Raw genomic sequence first — 26,465 nt, 5'->3', positions numbered from 1 at the left:
TTGTTAGTTTTTAATTCATGTTGACAAACTGACTTCAAGAAAGGCTGTGTCACTCCTAATACATCAACGTGAGTGAGTCCTTCCCTAAATGCCTCCCCAAACTCCCAGATTTTATTTGTATGGCTTCACCTCCACCCGACTGTTTCAACAACGCTGACGGAGCTGTGTCGTCACCACCGTGATCAAGCCTGCACTGTGCTCTCCCCAGAAGCAATGTGTGGTGTGCGTATTTGTGTGTTTCCACGTTCTACTCGCTCGTGTAGAACAGCTAATCTGGCTTGTCTAGGAAAGTTGTAAATAGAATTCTGTTAGGGCTGGATTCAGCTGTCAGAGTTATGCCCTGAATTTCAAAAGTGGGTGGTAATTTCCATAAATATGTCACTTTAAATACATGTCCTAAAGGGAATCCAGCATTTCACCCTCCCAAAGAGAGGAAAGAGAAGTTGGGCAATTTAATACCCAAAAAACTCAGGGCGAAGCACACTTTTGAAAAGGGGAGAGACCTCACAAACCCCAAAACATTTCACAAAGTTTGGTAAAAGTCGTCTTCTACAGATCAGAATCACTTATAATAAATGAATGAATTCAGCACGTTTTTCCTGAACAGTTGCCGTGAAAGGAAATGTTCCATTGTAAGCAATCAATCATGATGGCTCTACACTTATTAAGGCTATGGTGATTTCACCAATAATGTCCCTTAGCCTTGATGGTTCGGCCTAATGGAAAGTAAACCAACAATGAGAATACAATACAGCGGTTCTCAAAGCTAGCTGTACATCAGAACTACCTAGGGTGCTTTTAAACATTCCAATGTCCAGATTGCATCCCAAAACTAATATGCCAGAACGTCTGGGAACGGGAGCTAGGTATCAGTGTTTAACAAAGAAATCCTGGGGCACAGGGATAGCTCAGTTAAGCTTCTGACTGTGGCTCAGGTCATGATCTGACCAGGTTTGTGAGTTCAAGTCTCCCATTGGGCTATTTTAAGCAGAACCCACTTGGGATCTTCTGTCCCCCCCTCTCTCCGCCCCTCCTCCACTCGTTTTCTCTTTCTCTCTCTCACAAAATAAATAAACTTTTTAAAAAATCCCAGGTGAGTCCAAATTGTGGTGGTTCTAGTACAATGACAAAGAGAGCTAACAGCCCTACTGAGCCCAGTGAAATCAAAGAAGACTTCCCAGAGGAGGTGACCAGGCTGTGTTTTGAAGCACGAATTAATTCTTTCTGTTGTGGTTTGTAATTTGTAATTTAAAAATGCCGAAAATGAATCCCACACAAACATAAATAGGAAAGACTCATACATGCCAAGAAATAATCATCTTCAGAAAAAAAAACGGTCCCACCAGTGGCAAAGAATTCAATGTCGGTGCTATAGATATTCAAATACCCCCTCCAAGTTGATAATCTATGGTCCTGTATTTCCTTTGTGTGGCCTATACCACAGAGAACAATGCAAAGCAAAACAGAAAAGCAAATCTCGGTGGTATGGTTGAATGCCAAAGCTAGCCTTAAGCAAACACGTCAAGACAAGTTCTAGAATTACAACCAGGATATGGCATCAATATAAAAGCAGATTTGTGCTTCAATGCAACCTCTAGACTTTTCAGTAAAAATATACTTTGGCAAAGTTTATTAGTGCTCCTCCTCCCCTCTTGTCCTCCCCTCCGACCACCACCAGTAAAGACAGTGGGAGACAAGGGAGGGGGACAGCCCAGGGCTCCCCTCTCGCTAGCCATTGTTGGTATTTAAGAGAGCTACACAGTGCTTGGCCATTGATCTGTTCACTGTCATCCTGCTTAAATCAATAATCTATTAGTCCCTTTAAATTAAAGTTAGATTCATCAAATGCCCTTGAGAGGTCTCAAACATTTTGTTCCTTATTCCAGGCAAGCACAATCAGTCTATGGAATGATAAAATTTTTGCTCGAAAACTCTGCAGGCTCAGCAGACAATGTGTCCTGTATTAGCTCATTCAGCGATCTCGGGCAGGCCAAAAAAGCAGTTTTTAGACTTCCCAGGGGGACAAGAGGCTTGTGTCATTCAATAAAACAACTGCACTCCAGCCATCCTGATGTGATTTCAGTTTGGGGAAGCAGTCTTTGAGGAATAATTTGGATCTGCTTTTTGCCTCCTGCTTTTATTTATTTCCTTGCTTACTTATTGACTTATTCAGTTCTGTCTGGTGACTGCATCCCCAGTAAGCAGCAGCCTCCAACGTGGCATCCGAACCGCTGACCAGATGGGCTGCCTTGCTTCGTCAGGGAATGGCCAGGACGGAAGAACTTCTGCCGCTCGGGCGAGATGGATGCTTGGTTCCGTGGGTCCCTGCCCAGAACAGAGTCAGCACCAGGGGTGCCCTGGGCTGCACACGTGCCAAAGGAGACAGTGAGGCCAACCAAACCTGCACCAGCAGAAGCTTCTAGCCCGCGTTTGAAACCTTTCCATCCCTGCAACACAGAGATAGCTGTCACTAGGGAAACGAAGCTAGAATCGCCTTTCCTTCTAGAAAAATTCATTACAGGTCTTGTTTGCCTTTAAATTAATGCTCCTCAAAGGGTGGTCCAGATCAGCAACCAGCCACAGAATTCCTGAGGGTAAGAGGGAGGGCGGGGAAGAAGGCACTGGCTTGAAATCAGTGACTTTCTTGAAATCAGTGACTTTTCCGACTATCTGAGGTTAAGGAGGACCCATTCTAACTCCCCACCCCAGTCCCTCACAGCGTGATAAACTTCACTGAAAACAAATCCCTAGAAAAAGAACGTACAAACAAAACATTAATTTTCAGGAAAAAAAAAAAGGCATTGGAAAGGAGATGCCTAAAACACAAGCTACGACTCAAGGGAAAAAGAAAGATGTACTAGACATAAAATTAACTCTGTCAAATTGCCGTGAGAGTTTCTAAGCACTTGCTCTCAGTTCCTGCCCTTGTCTCACCACGGACTGGCAGCGGGCAGTTTAAGGAACTGGCACCGGTCCGCAGACGGCACTTCGAGAAGCCCTACTCTGTGAAGGGCTTCAAATTCAGAGGTCTGCAGACAAAACAAAAACAAACTAGAGGGAATCTCCACAGACTGAGATGGTGTGAAAGCACAACGCCAGTGCTCCCAAGCGACACAGCTTTTTTAAACGCCGCACAACTCTGGGGGGTTTAAGTCGTTCCCCAAATAAAAGAACACCGAAGAAAGAATTAATGCTGTTGCCTGTTTAAGAGGCCTTGGCACTTGAGAACTTGACTCACCTGAGAAAACACAGTATAAATGCCCTTGTTGTTACAACACACCTGAGTGTCATTTAAACACACAGAAAGTCTCCAACAATAGCTCCCTTCACGATTCCTAACATGCTTGGCATTTTTCTAAAGGTTAGATTAAGTAGCAGATAACATTTTTAAGAGAGAGCACTGTATACTATTTTTTTTTTCTTTGTAAGAACTAATTTAGTGCTGCCTAAACCATGTTGACAGATTTCAGGATTTTATGTTGGGCCTGATTAGCGGCAGGCAGGCATCAAACATTATGAAAGCCCTGCCTTTTTACTAGAACCTTCGGTGATTAAGACAGTATTTTAATGCACTCTCTGGGCAGCTGAGCCTTAAAAGAAAAAGGAGTTGTAAAGTAAAAGGCATTTCCTGCATGGCCCCAGGGGAATTTTGAGCCCAGCGCTCCGGGACCCGGTGGGAGGGAATAATTTCAGCTAATTAAGGGAGAATAGCAAAGTGTTGCATTTGGTCAAAACATTCAGTGGGGCTTCATTTTTGTTGGCACCAAAGACAGCCGGTCTGGATTTTTTCCCCCTTTTTCTGTGGACACACTGCAGGACTGCAAGGCCCACAGCTCACATACATTAGGGAGAAAGTCAAAGGAAACGCCAAAGTTCAACTAAAGTACAAGTAATTAGAACCAGATTCTCCTTTTGCCTGTGTGTGCGCATGCGCGTGCGAGCGCGGGTGTAGACGTTTTCTTAAAATGTAATTTACATGGCTCGAAACGTTAGCGTGCGAGAGGAAAAAAAAAAAAAAACCCGTACAAACTGTCGCTCGTTTAGTTTTCCTGTCGCCTCTTCGTTGGGGCGGGAGGTGGGGGAGGAACTGGGAGGATCAGCTCTTTTAATCACCTTTCAGGAGAAGCGGTTTGTTTCCACACGCACGGGATTTGCAAATCTGTGAATCACATTGTGAAATTAGGTAATTGCCAAACAAGAAAAACTTTGCTTTGAAATGGTCTCTCCTCACTCGGCTGCTGGCTTTGTTGTTATTAAGCAGCTCCAAGATTAGTCCAGGGTTTGGGGCAGGCAAAGGAGGGAGGGGGTGGGGAGAGAAGGAAAACATCAACGCGGGGCTTTGGCAATCTTGACTCAGTAACCTGCCCGTGACCCTGAAGGAGTGTGTGTTTGCCCGGGTCACCCGGGATCCTGGCCGAGGGCTGGAGCTGGGTTATGAGAATCCCTGCTATTCTGACCACACATGCAACAGGTGCCGAACACAAGCAGGGGACAACAACAGGGGCTGGGGCCTGGGAGGAAGACTTTGATTTCGGAGTCCTGAAAGAAAGCCATGCTTTTCAAAGTTTGATCCCCGGACCAGCAGTACCACCATCACCTGGGAATTCGTTAAAATGTAGACTCTCAGCGCCACCCCAGATACGCCTGCTGCGTGGAAACAGGCATCGTAACCACCCCCGTCCCACTCCAGATAATTCCTAACCTAAGCACGTTAGTAACATTCGAGACACCACGGCATAAAAATGTCTTGTTACCGCCCTAACCTCACGAGAATCCCAAACATTTTGCTGAGTCCATTTGGCATGGGAACTCTGTCAGCTTCCCCTTTGCCCAGGTCCTTACTAAATACTCCACCTTGTGAAGTACTTCAATACACTGAGAACTTCAGGCTGCGTGTGTGTTTATGCTCACCAGAAGCCAGAAGCCTTCGTTCTCTCCCACGGAATTCTGGCAGTGGCTTTTAGTTGGCAGCGGGTTCAAAGTTGCACAGGAAGAGCCTGAACTAATAGTATCTGCTATTTACTGAGCACTTACTAGGTGCCAGGGACTGTGCTAGTTGCTTAACGTGTCTTAACTCGTCTAACTCCTCCCCAAAACCACGGGGAGGGGAGGGACCAGGAACTCTGCACTTTAGAATTAGGAATTTAAAAGCACAACACCGCTCTCAGCCTTTGCGAAAGAGACTGAAATGGCTTAATACACATCACTATTATTTCACTAAAACCCACAGCCTTTCTACCCTCTCATTTTCCATCTCCCTCATTTATTTTCTTTGCTAGAAACATCACTGGGTATGGTCTGCTCAGGGCTATTTACTCAAATTTGAGAACTGCAGGATTATGTACCTCCCTTTCTTTTAATTCATGGTTATAATTTTCCAAACACTGACTTGATTCCAGACATGGTTAAATGTGACGAGATAGTTTGGGCTTTAAAAAGAGAGAGAGAGAGGCTCAGAATCCACTAATCACTCTGCATTACAGCTACACCTGCCTGGGCTCACGGCCAGCAGAAATTATTCCTGGGACTGACTTTTACCATGGGAAGTGCTGTCATATTTTCATAAGGGACCATGACACGTTCAACACCTACATTTCATTTTTATAATATGCTTTCTTGCTTCAAAGAACATAGCCGAAAATTATCTCATAGGTTGTTTTGGGTGACGTTTTTAACAGACGATGCTTTCTATCACTATTTTCTAGGACACACTAAGATAGCTTATGACAGGGTTCAAATAAATTCTCCCTTAAAACCACTTAACAGGCCGACACATCTAACTACTTATTAATGATCTGAACTGAGAGGCATCAGAAATGGATCTGCATTAACTGAACAAATGCGGGAACCGGTCTCGGGAGTCATGTATAGATGAAGCTAATTGCATCGCAATATTAAGGTCCCCCTGAAGAGTTTATCTCAACACCAAATGATTCAGTTCAATATTCCACTTCTAATCAGGATCCCCATAACTTCTAAAAAAGCAATTATTGCACTAATAAATGACATCCTATTATCTGTTCAAATTTCCTGCACATAAAGTTGATTAAAACTGGGGCATTAAAATACGTATCATCTCAGATACAAAATTCTTTGCTTATGTGCTGTTAATATATGCTAAAAACCACGTCCATACCAGCCTAACAGAAAAGTTACGAGGGGATACTTTTTGGAATACTGTGTTCAAGGAAGAGGGAGAGGAAATTATGCTTTGTCACCTGGGGATCCTTGCTATCTTCTCCGGTCTGAGAACGCTAAGCGCGATTACGCCAACGTTTAGCCAAAGCCACCGTTCTCAACAAAATGATGCCCCACTTAGGCTGCAAAGAAGTTTTTTGGTTTGGTTTTGTTTTTCCAGGTGTGCGCTCATTTGAGTGGCCTGAAAATAACTTTGAAACCAATTTAATCCTGTGTGGGTTTTCTTGATTCCTAAAAAGAACTAAAACACCAGAAGCCCGCAGAAAACCGTATGTAGGAAGTGTTGGGAAGCGTGTGGGCTTTGCTGCCAGATGACCCTGGATTTGGATCCCTCTTCTGCCAGTAATTTAACGGCCATGCAGTTTTCCTTACTTCTCTGAGCCCTCGTATCTCTTTCAAGAAAACGCAGACCATCCTCAAATTCCTGTGGGCGAAAGGGAGGTAATGTTTGCAACTTGCCTGGCACCCGGTAAGCGCTCAGCAAGTAAGAGCCAACCCCTACATCTCCACCACCCTCCCCCCGACACAACATTTCTTTCCATCTTCCTTAATCGAGGGCAGCGGTTCTTAACCAGCATCGGTTTCACCCCACAAGAGACATTTTGTCTCCAGACAGTGTGGCTGTCATAACTGGGGGCTGCGACTGGCATTTAGTGGGTAGAGGCCAGGGATGCTTCTAAACATGCGACAATGCACCAGCCTGCCCTGCTCCGCTCCCCTACCCCCAATGAATTCTCTGGCCCAATTTATAAATAGTGCTGAGTCTGAAGAGCCCTGATCTAGGGTAAGGATGCTCCCTGTGCGGAGGCTTTAGGACAAAGCAGTGGGGCAGTAGATAAGATGATCTCCCACAGCGCCGGAGAATCGGGCCTGGCATCCCAGCTGACAGAAGGCATAACCCAAGTGCCTAACTCTGCCACATACTAGCAGTCCCTTTAGCTTCCGGAACCTCAGCTTCCCTGATCTGGAAAGCGGACACAGCAAGCATACTTACTACCCAGCAGGGTTTCCAATTTGTGAACTCTACACAAAACACAAACACAAAAATAATAGCTAACACTTATCAGAGTATTTGGGAAAAGATGGGTTAAGGCTGATCTTAAGAATGCGACTAACAGAGCCCCTGGGTGGCTCGGCTGGTTGAGTGTCTGACTCTTGATTTAGGCTCAAGTCACGATCTCATGGTTTGTGAGTTCGAGGCCCCCGTTGGGCTCTGCACTGACAGCATGGAGCTGCTTGGGATTCTCTCTCTTCCTCTCTCTCTCGGCCCCTCACCCACTCACTCACGCTCTCAAAATAAATACTTAAAAAAAAAAAAAGAATGTGACTCATATTGTTACCTGAGAAAATGACAGAAACGTCTCTAGAGTCTAGTCAAATATTAACATTGCGACAATATTAATAGCTAACCTTTGTGCAGCATGTACTATGAGCCAACCACTGCCCCCATTAGATTCTAGGCATATTCCATATATTAACTCATTTGACCCTAGGAGATAGGCAGACTGGCTATTTCATCTTTACAGGCAGGAAACCGGGGGCACTGTGGTTATGTAACTGTTCAAGACCACACAGATGAGAACCCAGGAGCAGGGATTAGAAGGCAAATGGTCTGGGGTTCAGGAGGAGTGTTCAACCCCGGTGTTGGCGGAAGACAGGGACATCCTTATGACCACACAGAACTCCTTCGGCAAGAGGCTGGCACATCCCTGTCAGCGAGTTTCAGAATATATAGACTACGTCTAAGACGGACACACAGTTGTCCCAGCATAAGGACCCACAGTAAAACTGGAAATCTAAAAGAGAAAGCAGTTCTAAGCGTACAGAAATAATGCCCTCCTTTCTTTCCAGTCAGAGCAATAAAGTAGGAAAGTCCCCCAGAAGCAAACACAGGAATTAGAAGGTACACACACACACACACACACCCCTCCCACATCTTCCCTGCTGAGAAACCAACCCCCAGCAGGCAGATTGGCAGCAGCTAAAACCGAGGTTCCAGAGGCCTTTGGCAGTGCTCCAAGGGCGTGTTTCTACACACCGTCAGGAGCTGTAACTCAGGCCAAATGTGGCCTGCTCAACTGCCAGATTTGGGGGCTGGCGGTGGGGGATGGAGGGGACAGCTCTGGACACCCCGCCCCTAAGCTGGTTTTCTCTCTTGCCAGCGGGCCATATATACTCCTTTAGCCAAAGCTTAACTGGCACAAGAATGAAACCAACATCCAAAATTCTAAAGCTGTGCCACAGCCCCCTCAGTCATTGTCTACTGACTTCTAGAAGCAGAAAGACCGTGAACTCCTTCCCCGCACCTCCTAGTTCACTAACAGGAAGATATTGTTAGTGCCGGGGATAAGCATAGCACATCATCAGGTCAAAAGGGTGCACTTGGGTCGCATTTTAAAAGATTCTGGAGTTTCCACATGGAATTAAGCTTATGGAGATGCTGTAACTGTTGTGTTTTTTCTTTTGTAAGTGATTTTTCAAAATTTCTTGAGAAGAATGAGAGGTGCAGAGTGTTTGAATTGTGGTTCCTAAAAAAGAAATTGCTAAAGAAAACTTGAAAGAACAATGAAATTTTCCCCAATCTTCCAACTCTGAGCGGTCCCCAAGCTCAGGTCTTTTTTGGATATTCCTGCCTTCAAGGGAACTTTCCATCTTTACAGGTAAGTCAAGGCATGTGACTGGAAGTGTGAATTCTGAAGCCACCCGGTCTGGGTTCAAATCCTAATTCTGCTACTTACTATGTGACTGTGAGTGAGCAGCTTGACCTCTCTGAGCTTCCATTTCTCCTTGTAGAAAATGCGAGTGTGCCCCTCATTGGATCACTGTGGGCGTCAGAAGATAAACCATTGTGAAGGGACGCAATGGCACGCACAAGCACCAGGTCGGTCACACGTCAGTGTTACACAAGCAGAAGTACCACCATCAAGGATCACACTTGGGCTGGCGAATCTCAGCGTTGTTCACCTTCTCATCGTTCTTGCACACGGTGGACTCACGTCTTGATTCGCTGACCCTCACTTCCACTTTCCTTTCCCAAATGGCCATCCCTCCTTCCAAAAGAGATTCTTGAAAGCCAGTACAAGTGAAGCAGTATGTGTCAGCATTGTTGCCTTATGCTCTCTCTGAATAGTCCCTTCCTTCCCAGCCTCTCGGGCATTAAGCCAAAGTGCCACTACAGTCCTCTCTTCATGGGTTTCCCGGCCCACCCGCAGTCCCCGCACAGAGGACCCCTGGAAATCGCTTCTTCACACCCCTCTCAGGGCTCCTCAGTGCCTGAAAGAGCGCCCAGTACACAGGAGGGACTCAATGAACGTCAGATGAAAAAAAAAACGAGTGAAAGAATGAACTCTGCACAGAAATTCTTCCACGCGGCACCAAGATAACAAATGATGATTGTTGTGGCTGGTTCCGCGGTTATCTGCCAACAAGTGCGTATTACCTGGCGGTGGGACTGGAGATGTGTTTGCGCTCCCGCCACCCCGTGTGCTTCCTTGTGACAAGAGTGTGAAGGAGAGCAGGGATTATCCTCATTATCCGTTTTTTCCCCTCCATTATTCACAGGAGGAAACTGAAGCACAGAGAAGTTAAGTGACTTAGCCAAGGTCACGCGGCTGGGCCATGGCTTGATCTAGAATGGGCCTCCTGAATCCACATACAGCCTTACTCTAAACGAGACACAAAGCTACTTGTTTCTATTCTAAGCCGTTTTATTAATGTGTTGATGTTTTAGGACAAGGTCAGCAAGCTTTTTCTGTAAAGGGCCAGGTAGTAAATATTTTCGGTCTTGTGGACCATATGGTCTCCGTCACAGCGATTCAACTCTGCCACTGTAGGGAGAAGGGAGCACTAGACAAGACGTAAATGAACAGGCGTGGCATGTACCAATAAAACATTATTTAGAAAAGCATATTCCGAGCCAGATTTGGCTTAGTTTCCTGACCCCTGCTTTAAGATAAAGGAAATTAAAACTATCCCTTCTTATGGTAACTGTACATGTTACTATAAAATCCATGCTTTCCTTTGCTTCCAGGGTAAAGATAGAGTATGACAGCCATATGTCACAGAGATGTGGGAAATATTTTTAGGATGCTAACGTTATAGAGCATACAGTATTTATATGCACTATAAATGTGTAAGGTCCGCACATTTCCTTCAAAACTAACCTCATGTACACATTTTTATTAGTTAGGGAGGTCAATATGTCTATCATAAATACATTTTAAAATTCCTTCCTACATATTCTCTCTACTGGGATTATTTATCGTGGCTTGTTCCCTGGCCCTGAGCCAGGCAGAATATGGGAGTTTTAATACCTTTAATCCATTACATGGATTTTTTTTTTTTAGAGCTCCATAAGACAAAATAAAATGCACTCTCATGGTCATATATGCAATAAACCTGATATGCCACTTAATATTTCATGCCCCATTTTATATTTCAGTTGTGACGGTCCCCAGCTTTCAACATGCACCATGACATATTTTCAGCCATCTTTTTGCTCTGATTTTGTGTGTTTGTTTAGAAAATGAACAGATCATAAACAACAAATCTTAATGGACTCTGAGGGGGGACTACTACTGCTCCCTAATATTCTGAAGGGGCACTGAAATGACTGTTCGCTGACGTAGGCCACCCAGTTCCTTGCAATGTGAACTGGTCACGTTTATTTTTATTAGGCCATGCTACACTGCATTGACAAGGAGGTGTACATTTATTTTTATGGCTCGTCGTATGGTAAGTGGTCTCCAAAGATGGCCTGGTCAATGAGCCACACCTCCAGGAATCCACACCAACGCGTAAGGCCCTTCCTCTTGAATCTGAGCTGTTACTATGATTTCATTCTGATCAACAGAAAGTGGCAAGAGTGATGCTGTGTTGCACGTAAGGCCGGACCCTAAGAAGCCTGGCAGCTTCCATATGGGTTTCCTGGAATGTTTATTCTAGAGGAAGCCAGGTACGGAGCCCCGTGACCACCGTGCTGTAAGGAAGCCCATGTCATAAGCAGAGGACACGTGGAGACAGAGATGCTATGGCAGCCTCCAGCCGTTGCTGCGATGTCAGCTGCGGAAGCGGACATGTGAATGGAGAAGGCTTCTGGAACATCCACCGGGGTCAAATCCATAGACAAGTCTAACCTCAGTCACTTCTTCTTTTTTTTTTTTTTAAGTTTATTTATTTATTTTTGAGAGAGAGAGAGCTCAAGCAGGAGAGGGAGAGAAGGAGAGACAGAATCCCAATGCAGGCTCCGCGCCATCAGCGTGGAGCCCGATGTAGGGCTCGACCTCATGAACTGTGAGATCGTGACTGAGCCGAAACCAAGAGTCGGACGCTCAACTGACTGCACCACCTAGGTGCCCCAGCCTCAGTCGCTTCTGACTGCAGCCACATGCAGGACCCCAAGAGAGACAGAACCTTGAAAGTTAATAATAAATTGTGCCTTAAGCTACACAGTATTGAGTTGGCCTGTTACATAGCAATATGTTAATTCTATAATTATTAATTAAAGATTATTTGGGGGGGGGGCGCCTGGGTGGCTCAGTTAGTTAAGTGACTGACTCTAGCTCAGGTCATGATCTCGTGGTTCATGAGTTCGAGCCCCGCGTCGGACTCTGTGCCGACAGCTCAGAGCCTGGAGCCTGCTTCCCATTCTGTGTCTCCCTCTCTCTGCCCCTCCCCTGCTCACGCTTGGTCTGTCTCTCTCTCTCTTTCTCTCAAAAATAAATAAACATTAAAAAAATATTTTTAAAGATTATTTTGGTGGAGCCACAAAGAACCCGCAGAAAGGCTCATTTCAACTCTTTTAGAACCTGGGAGACAATAATTTGACATGGACTATACACTTTGCATGCATTCCTGCCAGATACAAGGGCAATGGAATAATTCCATCTAAAAAATAATGAAGAAGTTCTGCATAAAAGGAGTGTGCTGATTGCTCAGCTACATATTCCAAGACAGTAATGATTCAAATATCATAGAACAAGGCCCTTTAAAATTGTTTTTAGGGGCGCCTGGGTGGCTCAGTCGGTTAAGCGTCCGACTTCGGCTCAGGTCATGATCTCACGGTCCATGAGTTTGAGCCCCGCGTCGGGCTCTGTGCTGACAGCTCGGAGCCTGGAGCCTGTTTCAGATTCTGTGTCTCCCTCTCTCTCTGCTCCTCCCCTGTTCATGCTCTGTCTCTCTGTGTCTCAAAAATAAAATAAACATTAAAAAATTTTTAAAAAATAAATGTTTGCTTTTAAAAGTTGGCTGTAATGCAACGTGTCTCCCCCCCCCCCCCCCCAAACTGCTTATAAAGCTCATTCATACCCACCTGAGCCCACATGTGAACACCACCTGCCTATCACCTGCACACACCCTCTTTTATTTTGAGATGCAGATGTCTGCTTATAGGGTCGTTGTATTTTTATTTGTTCCTCCAGGGGACAGATTGAATTCTCCTCCCCACACTGGACATTGCCGTTCAAAATAATAGCAAAAGACTTGCAGGTAATGGGCTATAATACTCACTTGATACTCACTAAAGGAGGGTTTAGATCACTTGCTCTCTGTTACCTTTCGCGAAACATCTGTTTCATATGCGCCAGTTAAAAGTGCATACATCTGTAAATAATAAGCCTGTGTGTGCACATAATTTAATGAATTAGGACATAAAAAGGAATTGAACAGTAGGGGCACAGCAATTAGAGTAACTGCCCATTTTGTTAAAAATGTATTGTTTCCAGCTTTCACTTGGAAACCCTTTTATTATTCTGTGGGTTCTGAGGCTTCCAACCTTCTTATTGCCCCTTCCTGCAAAGCACATAGGAGTTTACTTCGCAGAGTTGGCAGAGGGAAGGCAACCCACATAATGCAAAGCCGGGATGGGAACTTGCAACTGGCTGGCTTCTACTTGGGAGACCGGAGTTGGGTACCTGATCTAGTCTGTGCCTGGGAACTCTCATCCGTAAAATGGTGCAGTAACAGGGCTTCCCAGATGACATCGTTCATTCTGTGTACTTGGCAGGCAGTAAGAGCTTCATCAATAATAATTATGATGATGGTGGTTTTGCATCCTAATGAAAATCCATCACGACTTGTGCCCAGGTCCAGGGAACAAACCTCGTTCAAAAGTTTCTCTTGGTTGTTAATCTGGTCTTATGTCTATTTACCTTCATCACTTCTAGGGATCGACAATAAAAAGGGGGGAGGAGGGACCATGTCCTGGTTAACAGGAGGGACCATCAGAAAATCTGCTTCTCGGATATCAAAACGAACGCCAGAAGCCCAAGGAAATATCCTGTGCCCATTCAGGCCAGTTTTCTGGCTAACGCGTTCATAAGTGCTCGCCATAACCGCCAACCTGAACTTCCCAAGTTTTGACAGCTCCCTGGAAGTTTACCTTCAGGTGTTCTGAGTGACTCTAAAACATACAAATGTATCAAGGCGGAAACCATTTGGGATGTTCTGAATTGTACGTTTGCTACTACTGAACTATTCTCAGCTTAGTTCCTGAGCACCTACTGTGTGCCAGGCACCAGGTTGCAGAGCAGAGCACACATACATGAGCAGAAGAAGGTCCTCCTGGGAGAGACAGGATGGCATTTTCTAGAACACATGGTGAGCCTTCCACAGTGTGTGGCCGGTTCCTCTCTGCCTCCCTTAAGTTTAAGACGTTTCAACTGAGTTGAAAGTAGCTTGGAAATGTTGGAAGATACTCTGTCCATTTGAAAGTCAACAAGGACACAGGAGCACAGGAATAGAATGTGATGCCACAGCGATGTGAGGACTGCAAGAAATATAATTGAAGTCCAGCCCACTGGGATTCTGTGAAAATCCTGGTTTAGCTCTGTAAAATGTTAGTAAAGTAAGTGCTATGCATTTGCCAGGCCCCAGGAAAAATAGTTCCACCCAGAAGGAAAACACGTTAAACAATGACTGAAATCCCCACCCTCTGGTATTCTGTTTACGTTCTCCTGCAGTCTATTTACCCTCTACATAAAGAGATAATTAAAGCTCCTTAATAGCAATAGGAAAGAAGAATAATGGCGAAAGGGAAAGAGAACAAATTTTGAAAAAATATTAATGGCTGGAGTATACAGAGCTGCGTTGTTCAATACAGTAGCCACTAGCCATGTGTAGGTATTGAAACCTTAACAGGTTAAAATTAAATAAAATAAAAAATTCAGTTCCTCAGATATATTAGGCCCATATCCAGTGCCACACAAGGCTGGCGGCTACGATACTGGGCAACACAGAACTACAGATCATTTCCATCACTCTAGGAAGTTCTGGACAGTGCTGATATCTAGTACACTCAAACGGCGGTGTGCTTGACCATATCCACCGACTTAACCACAGTTAATTGAGGTACTAAGTACACAGTTAATTGACCAGGTACTAAGTAACATACTAAGACTGGAAAACAGAAGGACACAATATCTCATCCCCAAAACGTCCCAGGTTAGTAAGGGAGCCCAGTCAATAAAACAAAACAGAAACACACACACACACACACACACACACACACACACACACACACACAGGAGAAATGGTTAGAAACACAGAAAACAAACTGGTAACTTTAATGGTACATATGGTAACGGGTATCCGAGTGCTTCCCATAAAATCTTTGAGCTTTTCTGTGTTAAAAAAAGTTTTTCATAAGAAAATAAGGGGGAAGGTTATCTATTTACTGAATATTACCTATCAGGTACTTTAAATACACTCTTATCTAAGTCTATGGTAAGCTTGCAAGGTAAGCATTGTGCATCCATTTTATAGATGGAACAACTGAGGGAACTGGAGCTCTAGCTTCCACAGCCGAGGCAGCGCGTGGAGAATGCCCAACTCCACCATCGACACACTGCATAGGACCACGCCGTACCCCCTGAACACGTGACAGCATCTTACAGGTTCCATTCAGAACCTACTGCGTGACTTCTACTAAGTCACTTCAATGCATCCATCTGTCTCCATTTCCTCAAAATACGTAATTCAGTAACAATCAGATTTCAAACAAACAAACAAAAACAGGTAGAACATGGCTTATAAAACTCCAAAACAGATGGGGCGCCTGGGTGGCTCAGTCGGTTGGGCGTCCGACTTCGGCTCAGGTCACGATCTCACGGTATGTGAGTTCGAGCCCCGCGTCGGGCTCTGTGCTGACAGCTCAGAGCCTGGAGCCTGTTTCGGATTCTGTGTCTCCCTCTCTCTCTGACCCTCCCCCATTCATGCTCTGTCTCTCTCTGTCTCAAAAATAAATAATAAAACGTTAAAAAAAAAATTAAAAAAAAAAAAACAACTCCAAAACAGAGAGCAATACATTACATTTCAGATATCACTGAAATCACTGAAATAAGAGCATTATGGGAGAGGCTAACAACCGTCGTAATTATTTCTGTAAACTTCATCAAGCAGTAATAGTTTTCTTAGGTTTGGGACCCTCTAAAGAAAACAGATACTTTAAAACAGGCGGCGAATTCCAAAAGGGCAATTTAACTTCATCCTCTCTTAGGAAGCTTCCCCCCGCCCCGCACCCCGCTTTTTTTTTTTAAGTAACGGATGATATAATAGTGATCCTTAACTATGAGGCACCCCCAGCAGGCATCATTAGCAGTGGTCTCTAGAGGAGGGTGACAGGTGACCTTGGAGAAGACGCAAAGCCTCATTTCTCATCTCTCACCTTCCTGTGATTGCCCGGTAAACACAAGACTCAAGCAGACCCTGACTCCTGTGAGGTACGGAGGGAGGGAAGGGGCCAATGCAGAATTCAGCCACAAACAGGATGGGACATGGGACAAAAGAGGCCGTGGCTGCTATCAGAGAAATAACGCAGTCAGAGGAACTTATGCGAGTTACGGTTCCTTACTTCTCTCTTTTCTACATCTCCCCCACGCCAACACGGTCCGGGGCCCCTTCTCGGGTTTATTAGGGCATAGGACACGTTCCAGGAATTCTTCACACAGCTGATGCAGATGACAGACCTAAACTGGAAGTGAGTCAGTCCACACAGACGATGGGGAAAAGCCCTTCCCGTGGTTTCAGCCTCAGCCCTACAACTTACTGTGTGACTTCAGACCCACTCCTCACCTTCTCTGAGACACAACTGCCTCTCCTGTAAAACGAGGAGCATCGTACCTTCCACGCCGGATTAGCGGTGAGGGCCGACTGGCGATAAGGCATCGACAGGCGGCAGAGGAGAACCGTGGAAAACGTGTAACCAGCCAAAAACCGACGAACGAAAACCCCTCCGTGGTGCTTCAGTGCAGTCTCTATCGTCAGAAGACAATCGTTTCTTTCTTATCAGAAGGCACGCGTGTGACGATCGTTAACGGGGAACGGAGGATGGCCGCACTTCCTCTGTCACTGCCCCGTCGAGAGGCAGAGTTTGGGGATGCGGGCTGGCCCCGGTGCCTGCTTCGCCCACAGAGGCGCGAGTGGCTCCGTGCCAGCTCTGGATCTGGCCCTTCAGAGGGCTGGGGGCTTCCGCTTCCTCCCTCCCTCTCCGATCATTGCTGCCCTGCTGGGACAAGCACGAGCCACGTGCAGCCGCTCGAGTCGACAGGCCCAGCTGAGCTCCCTGCCAACGAGAGCGACGCGGACCGCCAGCCAGGGGAGTGAGCCTGCCGGGACTTGGAGAGACGCAGGCCTCAGCTGACAGCGTGGGGAGCAGAAGACCTGCCCAGCTGAGCCCGGTCCATCTACAGACTAATGAGATAATAAATTGTTAGGCCACTAAGTTTCGGGGGGCGGCTTGGCACGGAGCAGGAAGTCATGGGAACAATGATCGAGAGATAAACGATCGTTTTCTTAAAAGCCAGTCTAATCAGACCCACCCCAAAAGAACATTATTTAACAAGCACTCCGGAAATATCCACATAAGGGTCTTCCAGAAGCAACTTTGGAAGGTATGCGCTCATTCCAGCGCTCCCTACACCACGTTTGGAAATTACCCGTGAGGCCTCCACTCGGGAGAACCTCTTGCCTGCTCCTGTGGCAAAGATGTTCCACCCGCCCGATCCCTCACCTGCAGCAGCTGTGGTTCTCGGGGGTGTTTCAGTTCTTTCCGTGATCAGACTCACGTTCAAAGTCCCGAGGAGATACTTGTGTTGGTGTTATATAAGAGGGTCGTGTCACGGGGACTTGTGTATGCAATTTCTCCATACATTAGGAGTCCAGAGAGAGCAGGGACAGGGTAGGAATCATGTTGGTGTCACCCAGAGAAGAGAACACATCAGGGAGCCTGGGATACGGCAGACACCCAAGAGCTGTTTGGTGAGTGACCCCACAAGATCGAATCCACCGGTGAGCAATGAAAACGGACTGTACCCCAGACAGCATCTCTGGGTGAAGTCGCACTGTGACAGTTTCATAGGTGACAAGGCTCCCCTGTAAAAGTCGGTCCTCTGTAGTAAATCTGGGGGCTTGGTGAATGGATGCCACCGAATCAGGGCCCGTGTTACCCAAATGGTGACAGAAACGGGAAGGACTGTGACCCAGGCTATGAGCCACAGACAGAGGAACCTTTTAGTCGAGGAAAAGAGGTACCAACTAAAAAAGCAGCTTCGCTATGAGCAGAGACACGTGAGCCACAGGTGTCATGCTGGAGTCAGAGCACAATTCTACTCCGTGGCTTCTGTTATGTTTTCTGGGCGAGAACAGACTCCTCATTTACATGAGCTCTGATCTTTCTACAAATCCTGCACCGTAGACATCATTATTCCCATTTCATAGCTGTGGAAATCGATCCTGGGTCAAGGCGGGCTACTTTCATTATCTCAGACCATCGGGCAGTGGCAGGGAATACAGGTGCAGAGGTACATGGGAGGGTACGAGATGTGAGTGGGCACGCAGAGCAGAAGCAGTAAAACTTTCAGAGAGTGACAACTCTTCACAGCCTCCGGTCTGAGAGCAAGAAAATCATTATACCTTCTTGTGGTATAGGTATAGAGCTCTGGATGGACAGGTGATAGGAGAACCTTTGTAAGAGTACGTGCAACTTGGGGCCACTAGAAGCCCAGCATGGGTTTCTGGAAACTCTTGCCCAAGTAGCAGAGAGATGCCCTGTTCATCTACATCCTCCAACTTTCTCTGCAAATCCAAACCTGTTCATCCTATCTCTAATTCCTATTGTTCCCTCTGATAAGCAGGGCCCCAGTGAACAATTAAAGCTTTCAATAAATAATCTCTAAGCACATTCATTTGATTGACTGTTATTTGATACAGCAGTTAGTTTCAATGGGGCAGTTAATATTGATCACATAAAGTACTCCAGACAAACATGAAACAGTTCCAGAACTCCATGGATTATTACCCTTTATCTGCCAGTCATCTGGGTTACTTGTAATGGTCACGGAATTTAAAATCAATAATAACAATTAGTGTTCTGTACACCAAAACGGATGAATCATGTGAAATGGGTTTTCATATAAAATCAAAGGTAAGGCAGACTGCACCCTGGAAAAAGGCTCTCTGAATTTCCGGTACACATTTGGCAAGGTACTTTCGGGCAAGTGTTCCAAACGGGCAGCAGGAGAGAAAGAAAGGTATTTAGGAGGAGAGGTGGCCATAAAAGCCCACGTGAAACCCCTGACAGTCCTCATCCAAAGAGATGAAGTATAAAAGATAAAAGTGACCAAAAGGAGTGCTAACAAGCACAGTGAAATTAATGGGACTGGCAATTTGCTTCCTCTGAGATGCGCTTCTAGCTACCTTTTTCGGCTTCTGATTCATAGGCATTAATTGTGATTTTTTCGTAATAAAATGGCAGCAACGGTATTTTAGCACCATGGCACCAGTGCTGTTAATGTCTGGATAATTAAAATGCAAAGCAACAGAGAAACGTTTCATCATTAAACTGTAACCAGCGCACTATGTGAAATCATCCATTCCAAAGACTTGTTTTTCATCAATTATTTGTTATTTATCTGATGTAAATATAAGAAGGACTAATTAAAATGTATGCCTTTTTATACAGCTTCTTGTCATTAAAGCCAATGAAAGCATTCTGAGGACCATAATGAAATAATTATGTTTGCCTTTAAGAATTCTCTTCAATAACACATGGCAGTACTGAGCTAAATTAAAACATCAGGAACTAAATTTCGCTTGCCTCCATTTCCATTTTAGTTAATTATACCCCCAAGCTTTTCAATAGACCAGACCCTAAAAAATCTTTTGAAGCTGAAACAGGCTTCAGATCACCAGCCTTTTTATAATTATGGACCTTGATAACAAGACATAGGTACCGTAGCCCCAAAAGCTTTACAATTTTTGAGAGGAGGCGTGGGTTAGACGAGGTCTTCATTTGCTCTGGAAATCAGAGAAAAACTGAGATAAACGTGATCCAAATCTTCTCCTCCCAGTTAACGGATGTCCCTGTCTTATCTGGTCTTGCCTGCATTATTTCTACCCGAGTATTTTGGATTCAGCTATTTGGATTTTTCTGATTTGGTAAATTGTGATCTGTGGTGAACGGTAATTGATCAATAACAAAACCAAACATTTCACTACATCTGAGTCAAATTAGGAGAGTAACCCCTTATTCAATACTTAAAACAACAACAACAATTATCTTTAAGAAAAGAGTAGACTCACGAGAACCTATAAACTTGAAAAAATAAAAACCGGCTCTTTCATTCAAGTTTCTCCCCCAGACCTCAAATCGCAGATACTTGCAAAGGTAAGAATAATGTGAGTTTGAGAAAAAAGGAAGACTGAAAGAGGAGAGCAAACACTGCTGGGGGCTGTCAGGGCTGGTGGCAAATGAAATGGCTTTAGCAACGCTGTCTGTCATATGATGCGGATGGGGGTGGGAACTTGGTACTGAGGAAAGTAAATAGGAATACCAGGGATTAACTCTGACAATGTGAATTCCTTCCCATTTTGTTATACAGAGGAAGTTGGCGGGGTTCATGGGGGATAGGATTTGGGGACTGCTGCAGAGACCTTCTCCAGACACATCAGAGGGAAACTGTGGACAGCTGGGAAACAAGGATCTATTCTAGGACAACATAAAATTGCAATTATACTCTCAGAATCTGCTTTTATTAAAATCACTCCCACCCAAGTGACTCTTTGTTCTGTTTAGAGAAATTTCCTTTGGGGCGTGAGGGACGTACGTGGTCACCCACTGTCACTCCTGTTAAAATTAGCTTTCCTCGTGCCTCCACCCCCCCCCCCCCCCCCCCCCCCCCCCCCCCCGCTGGTTCAGTGTGTCAGCAATGGGGGAGGCCTGCAGACTCCTGGAATCCATGTGCCCTGACTAGAGGAAATGCTTGGCCAGGCTGGCTTGCCTGGCTGACGTCAGTTCCTGTTATCCTCGCCTTATCGTGCAGGGGACCAAGAGTCTTATCTTACTGAATGGCCCCCCTTTCAGCTCCCCACCCTGCAAGTCCAGAGAAAAAAAGCAGGTCAGCAGTTCCATTGCCTGTTTGAATTCTCCTCTAAGAAGCTCTGAAAGCTCAAGATAAATAATATAATACCTGCAGACTCACCCTTACTGCTTCCTAGGTCGGGAGAACTTGCACAACTTTATTTTTTATTCATTTAAAGGGGATTGGGGGTGTGGGGTGAGGCGGGGATTATGGTTCTTAACGACGAAGTGAGGAAGCCAGAAAGGAAAAGAGGAGAATTCGGGGCAACATATTGACTGATGAGGTTGTGTCATTAGATCTTACAGATGGGGAAGGTTATCTCATGTCCTATTTAACAAGAGGTACTTAGGCCAAGCCACTTACAGACAGGATACTGATAAATCTGGAACCTGAGTTCACTCCACTCTCCTCTCTCCATCACCGCCCGTTTCAAGTTTTTAAGGAGAAGCTAGCCAAGAACTGATACAGCTTTGTTCATAGTAATTCAATTTAATAATTCTCTCCCTCCCCCCACTCCCAATACATACAACATGCTGTAATGAGAACCACAGTCATTGTACTTAAATCAGGTTTTGCAGGGGATGCCTTCTACTTACAGAACTACAGTGTGCCACAAAAGGAATTCATGTTCCGAAGGATGACCCAGAAGCACAAGGCGATCTTCAGTCATAATGGAAAAATTAAGCTGTGAGCGCTCTAGCTATATTGACCAGAGAATCCAAACAAAGACGTTCTGTGCCACTCCTGGGTTCAAGGGGCAGCCTTGGAAATCTCGTAATATTGAAATATCTGGCATATTTCAATGATTTATGTGGGAATCGTGGCAGTATATCTGAAAGTGGGTTACTCTAGAAAATCAGAGACGTACGATTGCCCTAACTACACTATAATTTGAAAGGCAAGATCCTACATTAATATCTTTTGGAAAGGTTTTCAGCCAAGATTTTTCTGATTAACCTTCCTCAAAAGCTCCCATTTCTGAAAGAATGTATTTAATTGATAGTTAACTGAATCTCTAGTAGAACATTTAAAGTAGAAAAATGTCATTTAAAGATAAATTTATTGGCACTTACATGTAACTCAAACTCTATAGAAGATTCTTTTTAAGATGTTCTAAAATGAATACTGCATTTATTGTTTAATAAGCCCTATGTGATTTGAAGAGCGTTTTATATTTTGCACCTTGGTTTCACATCTCCATCTTTCTCCTTGAGAGTAACTCTCTGATTTAAAAAATTCCTAGCCTTTTATAAAAAAAAAAAAATCTGATTTCAAAGATTATAAATGCCTTGAGAGCAGAAGTTACAATCTTTATCATTCATCGTGTATTTCTCTTCCGAGATAGTTTACTGATGCTTGTGGAATGTACAAAAGGGAAAACGGTAAGATTTTCTTCCCTTTTCAATCATCCCAGGGGCTTAATATGTTGAAGGCAAATTACAAGCATCTGATATCCAGAAGAACTTTTACTTTTTTGTTTTAAAGAAAAGTTCATGACAATACTGACTGGTTATATATGGTCAGAGCCAGGCTGCCAGAAATGAGAAGAAAACTTTTGATTCAGATCAGTTAGCCTATCAGAAATGGCCATTCTGGTCATTTATCTAATTAGGACAAAAAAAAAAAAAAAAAAAGGCCTCTTTCAAAACAACGGCTTTGCATTTGGGCTGGCAAATCAAATTCTAACTGGCGCTTCCAGACCAATTCCATAGCCGAAGTTTAAGCGGACAGACGTGTACCTCTCCTGTTTTATTTTCTGGAATCTACAATTTTCTGGCGATAAAATTTAAACTCATGTGTTTTTTTTTTTTTCCTTCTAGTTTACACATCAATACCTCCCTACCCAAAGTACCAAGTTATCAGCATATGTACAAAATTTTAGTATTTCTTTCTTTTTTTTTTTTCCTACAGGGAAGGAAAACTTGGTGAAATTTCCGCTTATTTTCAGACGACCCTATCCTGCACTCTGAGATGTAAGCAAAAGTCCCTTTTCTTTCTCCTTTCTGATGGTATTAGTTACCACTGTCATGTGGCTGAGAAGCAGAAAATTATGTCCTACTTTAGAAAAACAATTGAGCCTTTTCATCGAAATATTTATTCAAAACCCCATTCAATTCATACGGTGGCTGTCAGTCTTTACTTAGTCTCTCTTTCAGTGGGTATCTTTGATTTTGCCACTTTGACCCCAATTTATATCTCACTAGGAGAGGATTTGGATACTGTTTAATACTTAAAATTCAGGTCCCAGGGCTTTGAGAAGGGAACTTTTCTTCCTTCCTTAATCACACATCACTGTTTGTTTTTAAAACAGATTTCTCCTCATTAATGGGCAAAATACTATTTCAAAAAGAAAATATTTCTTTTCTCTTTTTTCTTTTGATGTGCTGAGTATGTAGAGGACAGGGAAGAAGGCCAAGAAGTTGTCACACTCATGATTTCACCGAAAGCAACTATATTTAGACCACAAATATTAGGATTTATCCTATGCCCACTGAGCAATTAATGCTGAAAACATCTGGAGCAGGCCCTAAAACCAAGATAATCCACGAGGCATCTGAATACAAACTTTGTGACTATGATACCTTCCAGGGGCAGTCTTAAATCGTATTATTTATACCACACTCCCTTAGTAGCCCGCTAATCCTGACTTCAAATTTTTATAACAAGCAATTCACAGGCCCTACTCAAACCGGTAGCTGATTTGCATGCCATTTTTCTGTCATTAAAATTACAAAAGAAACTAAAAAGAATATTCTAACACCTTTCAAAGACGGCTTCTGGTGCGTTTTACATTCAAAGGGTTTACTCTGATTACTACACACACACACACACACACACACACACACACACACACACGAAAAAACAGAATCTCAAGGCAGAAAATACTTTTGGTTGGATTTAGTACGATTTTTTTTTTCTCCTTGCCCACTGTTTCCTCTGTGTTAAGAGCGTAAACAGATCTGCTTCTCGTCAAAACAGTCATTAAGTACAATGGAAAAGCTTGTGGTTTTTATGCTCTTTTTTATCCAAACGAAGCCCTAATATGCTTTTATTTCACAAGTCCTAAGTAGCTATGCCACCCGGAACCAAACACCATGTGGCAGACATTTGTTAGAATTTTTATTTATGCTTAAAAACTTAATCTCTTGAACAACTAAACGCAGGGTCATAAAGTGGTTTATGGAGGATAAAGCAACTCTCTGCAGGGGCAAAAGCAATTTTTACAATTTATTCATTTAGCCTATAGCTGGGGTGTGCTTTTCCAGCCCTTGCGAAATTGACCACAATAAACACTAATTGCCTTGCTTACAAAAATAAGACACTGGAATTTCTGAAATCCCTTTGTCAAATGCCTTTATTTACTTTTTCTAATGCAAGTTTCTTTGATTAGCTGAACTTTGCTGTTATCGACACTTCTTGCTTATCGGCTGGCCCTAGGCAAATGACACATTCACCACTCGCTCTCCCCAGATAAGGCAAATCCCTTGTTTAACTTGTTCAAGAACAAACAAAGCTTTTCCCCCTACTCCTACAACTTAATAGGCATGTTTGGAGGGTTAATTACAAAGGGAGACTGTCTACTTGTAAAGGCTCTATTAAGTCTAATAGCTTTCCACCAAGGGTCCTGAACATTTTTTTCCCCTTCGTTAAAAAATATGTCTTACAGAACTTTTTCTTGTACCAAAAAGTTTTCTCAAGAGCTCCGGTTCCCTGAGATTCCAAGTGAAATTGTTCACATTGTTTTAACTGCTACAGAGGACAGGTCTCAAAGATCTGTTGGTGGGTTGTACAATTATTTTGTAACTCAGTTTCTTTGACTTCTTCAGAAAGAACACAGGCAGCAGGAAAGAGAAGGCATTTGAGAAGAAGACGCCTTCTGAAAATTATTTTCTTTTTGCCCTGGTTATGGCTCTAACAAATATTAAGTCAGACAGCCAATCGGTTGGCATCAAATGGTTATTGATTTTTCAGCTACAAACCTGTTGATTTCCTGGCCCAAGTAGCAAGTCTTTATTGCTAAGAAAAAGTTTCACAGAGAGCAATTTAAATCTGGTCACTGTCCCCGCTCTCTCCCTTTTCTTCTCCCTCTTTACATAAGCCACCATGTTATTAGGAAAACTCAATTTCTTCCAGTTAAACTTTGACCTCTTTGAAAACAAAGATTTAAAATGTCATTTTCAGGCTAATGCGCCAATGAATTGTCAAATAAAGTACTAAAAACATTTTGATAGATAGCTGAGCCATTTATCTAAATCACTGTCAGGGGGGCGATGCATCCTGCAGGCTCCCACCACAGCCACCCGAACGTGGGATTTTCTGGGACTTCTGGTCATTTCTCAAGCCTGCAGCCACACTACTGTTGACCAGATGCGTGCCTCGGCATCGTGTCAGGATCAGATAACCAAATAGTCAATATTTTTTTTAAAAACTGGGCTACTCCACTTAGATTTCCTTCCCTTTAAATGATGTCCAGGTTCTGGGCTGAATTGCAAGATATGGAAATAATGGATGGCTCAGCCCAAGGGGTGTTCATTGCCAGTAGTTTTCTAGCAAAACAGCAACTTCTTAGAGCAACAAAATGACTCGGAAAGGTGGCAGCAGGGTCAATGCTAAGAAATATTGCCTTTCCTTAGCAAGGAAAACATTGGAAGCAGCAGCTTTAACGGGTGGTTTATGAACTGCAAGAGCAGGAGCCACCCTAATTAGGCTAAATTCCTTGCAAGGACGATGTCATATTTTAATTACTTTGGACTGCTGAAACACACAAGGGGGGGATATATACAACTAGCAGCTAATCCAAAGAACAGCAAAGTTAAATTCCCCTCTGCATACATCTTAGTAAAAACTGCACAATGTGTCAAATTGCCTTACTTGAAGAATGTTTCAAAGTCCTGTGGTCACACTCTACTTCCCCCCTCCCCCCCCCCCCCCCCCCCCCACTCCATGCATCTTTTTAAAACTGTTTTCAAGAGACTGTAAGGTTGGTAAGGAGAGGAGCGGGGGTCGGGAGGGGCTGTTTTGGGAAGAAAACATCTAACAGGAAATTTTCAGCAAGAGGGAATCAATATGCACGCCAGCATATCACACCCTTTCAGCATTAAATCATTAAATCCTTTGTCTTGCTACCAATGCAGTTTGTTTCCAATGTCTTTATTGCATGCAAGAGAGACAATTCATTTTTTTTTCTTGGTAGAAGAAGGGAAAAAATAAACCTACATTGAGCAGTGTGCCGATGCTGCCATTCGGTTTGGGTCAATCCACTGAAGCATGCTTTGAGAGCTTTCTCCTGGAGCATGCAGGAAGACGGACTCGCAGTGTAGAAATCCAGGATTTGCCCAGGACTCACTGACAGAACATCCATACAGTCAAACATGATCTCCCCTGCACCGAATGTCTGCAAAAGTGCTTATCCTCTAGGTGTGGAGGCAAATGGCATAGAAAAGTCCACCCAACTCCATCAAACTCTGCCCCTTTTTTGGCACGTAGGCTGTTGGTCTTTTTCCCAGCCCCGAATCATGAATTATGACAGACAAGCCAGCTAAAAGCCTGTAATTGATCCAAATGATCATTTACCATTTTCCAGGCTTGCTCGGCCAATCCAGCCGGGGCGGGGGTTCCCAGAAAGATCCCAAGTTCTCCTTCCAAGCAAATGCCTGCAAAAAGCCTTCCGAATGCGGTCCGGATCCTACCCCGACGGTGCCCAGACAAACCCTGCCCGGCTCGCTCGCGTCCTCGGCATCCCAGTCCTCAAACAGCTCGCATGGGGGAATTCTGGTCCCCCCTTTGGCAAAGAATAGACCCTCCTGCCTCTGAACAGCTCACTTCCTACTACTTCTGTCACACAGAATGAAAGATTGAATTGCCTAATATATGCGAGTGAACTTTCGGTGAACCCTTCCCGGGCTGCTAACC

At 44.3% G+C, this 26,465-nt stretch overlaps 1 protein-coding gene across 2 annotated transcripts in view; it reads right to left on the bottom strand.

The window, feature by feature from the left end:
* Positions 1 to 26,465, bottom strand: part of RARB (retinoic acid receptor beta) — a 404,400-nt gene that overhangs the window by 146,855 nt on the left and 231,080 nt on the right. The window contains exon 1 of one of the 2 annotated variants that reach the window (XM_049628900.1): positions 25,770 to 26,397. The exons of the other annotated variant lie outside the window; for it this stretch is intronic. Within the exon in view, the coding sequence (XP_049484857.1) occupies positions 25,770 to 25,926 (157 nt within the window). The 5' untranslated portion in view covers positions 25,927 to 26,397. Of the gene's footprint in view, positions 1 to 25,769; positions 26,398 to 26,465 lie in introns of those variants that run through there. 2 annotated transcript variants of the gene reach the window in all.

This window comes from Panthera uncia, chromosome C2 (assembly GCF_023721935.1).
Source record: "Panthera uncia isolate 11264 chromosome C2, Puncia_PCG_1.0, whole genome shotgun sequence".
NCBI classification, from domain to species: domain Eukaryota; kingdom Metazoa; phylum Chordata; class Mammalia; order Carnivora; family Felidae; genus Panthera; species Panthera uncia.
The sequence above is the reverse complement of the archived record's forward strand: the minus strand, read 5'-3'. Positions and strand labels throughout refer to the sequence as shown.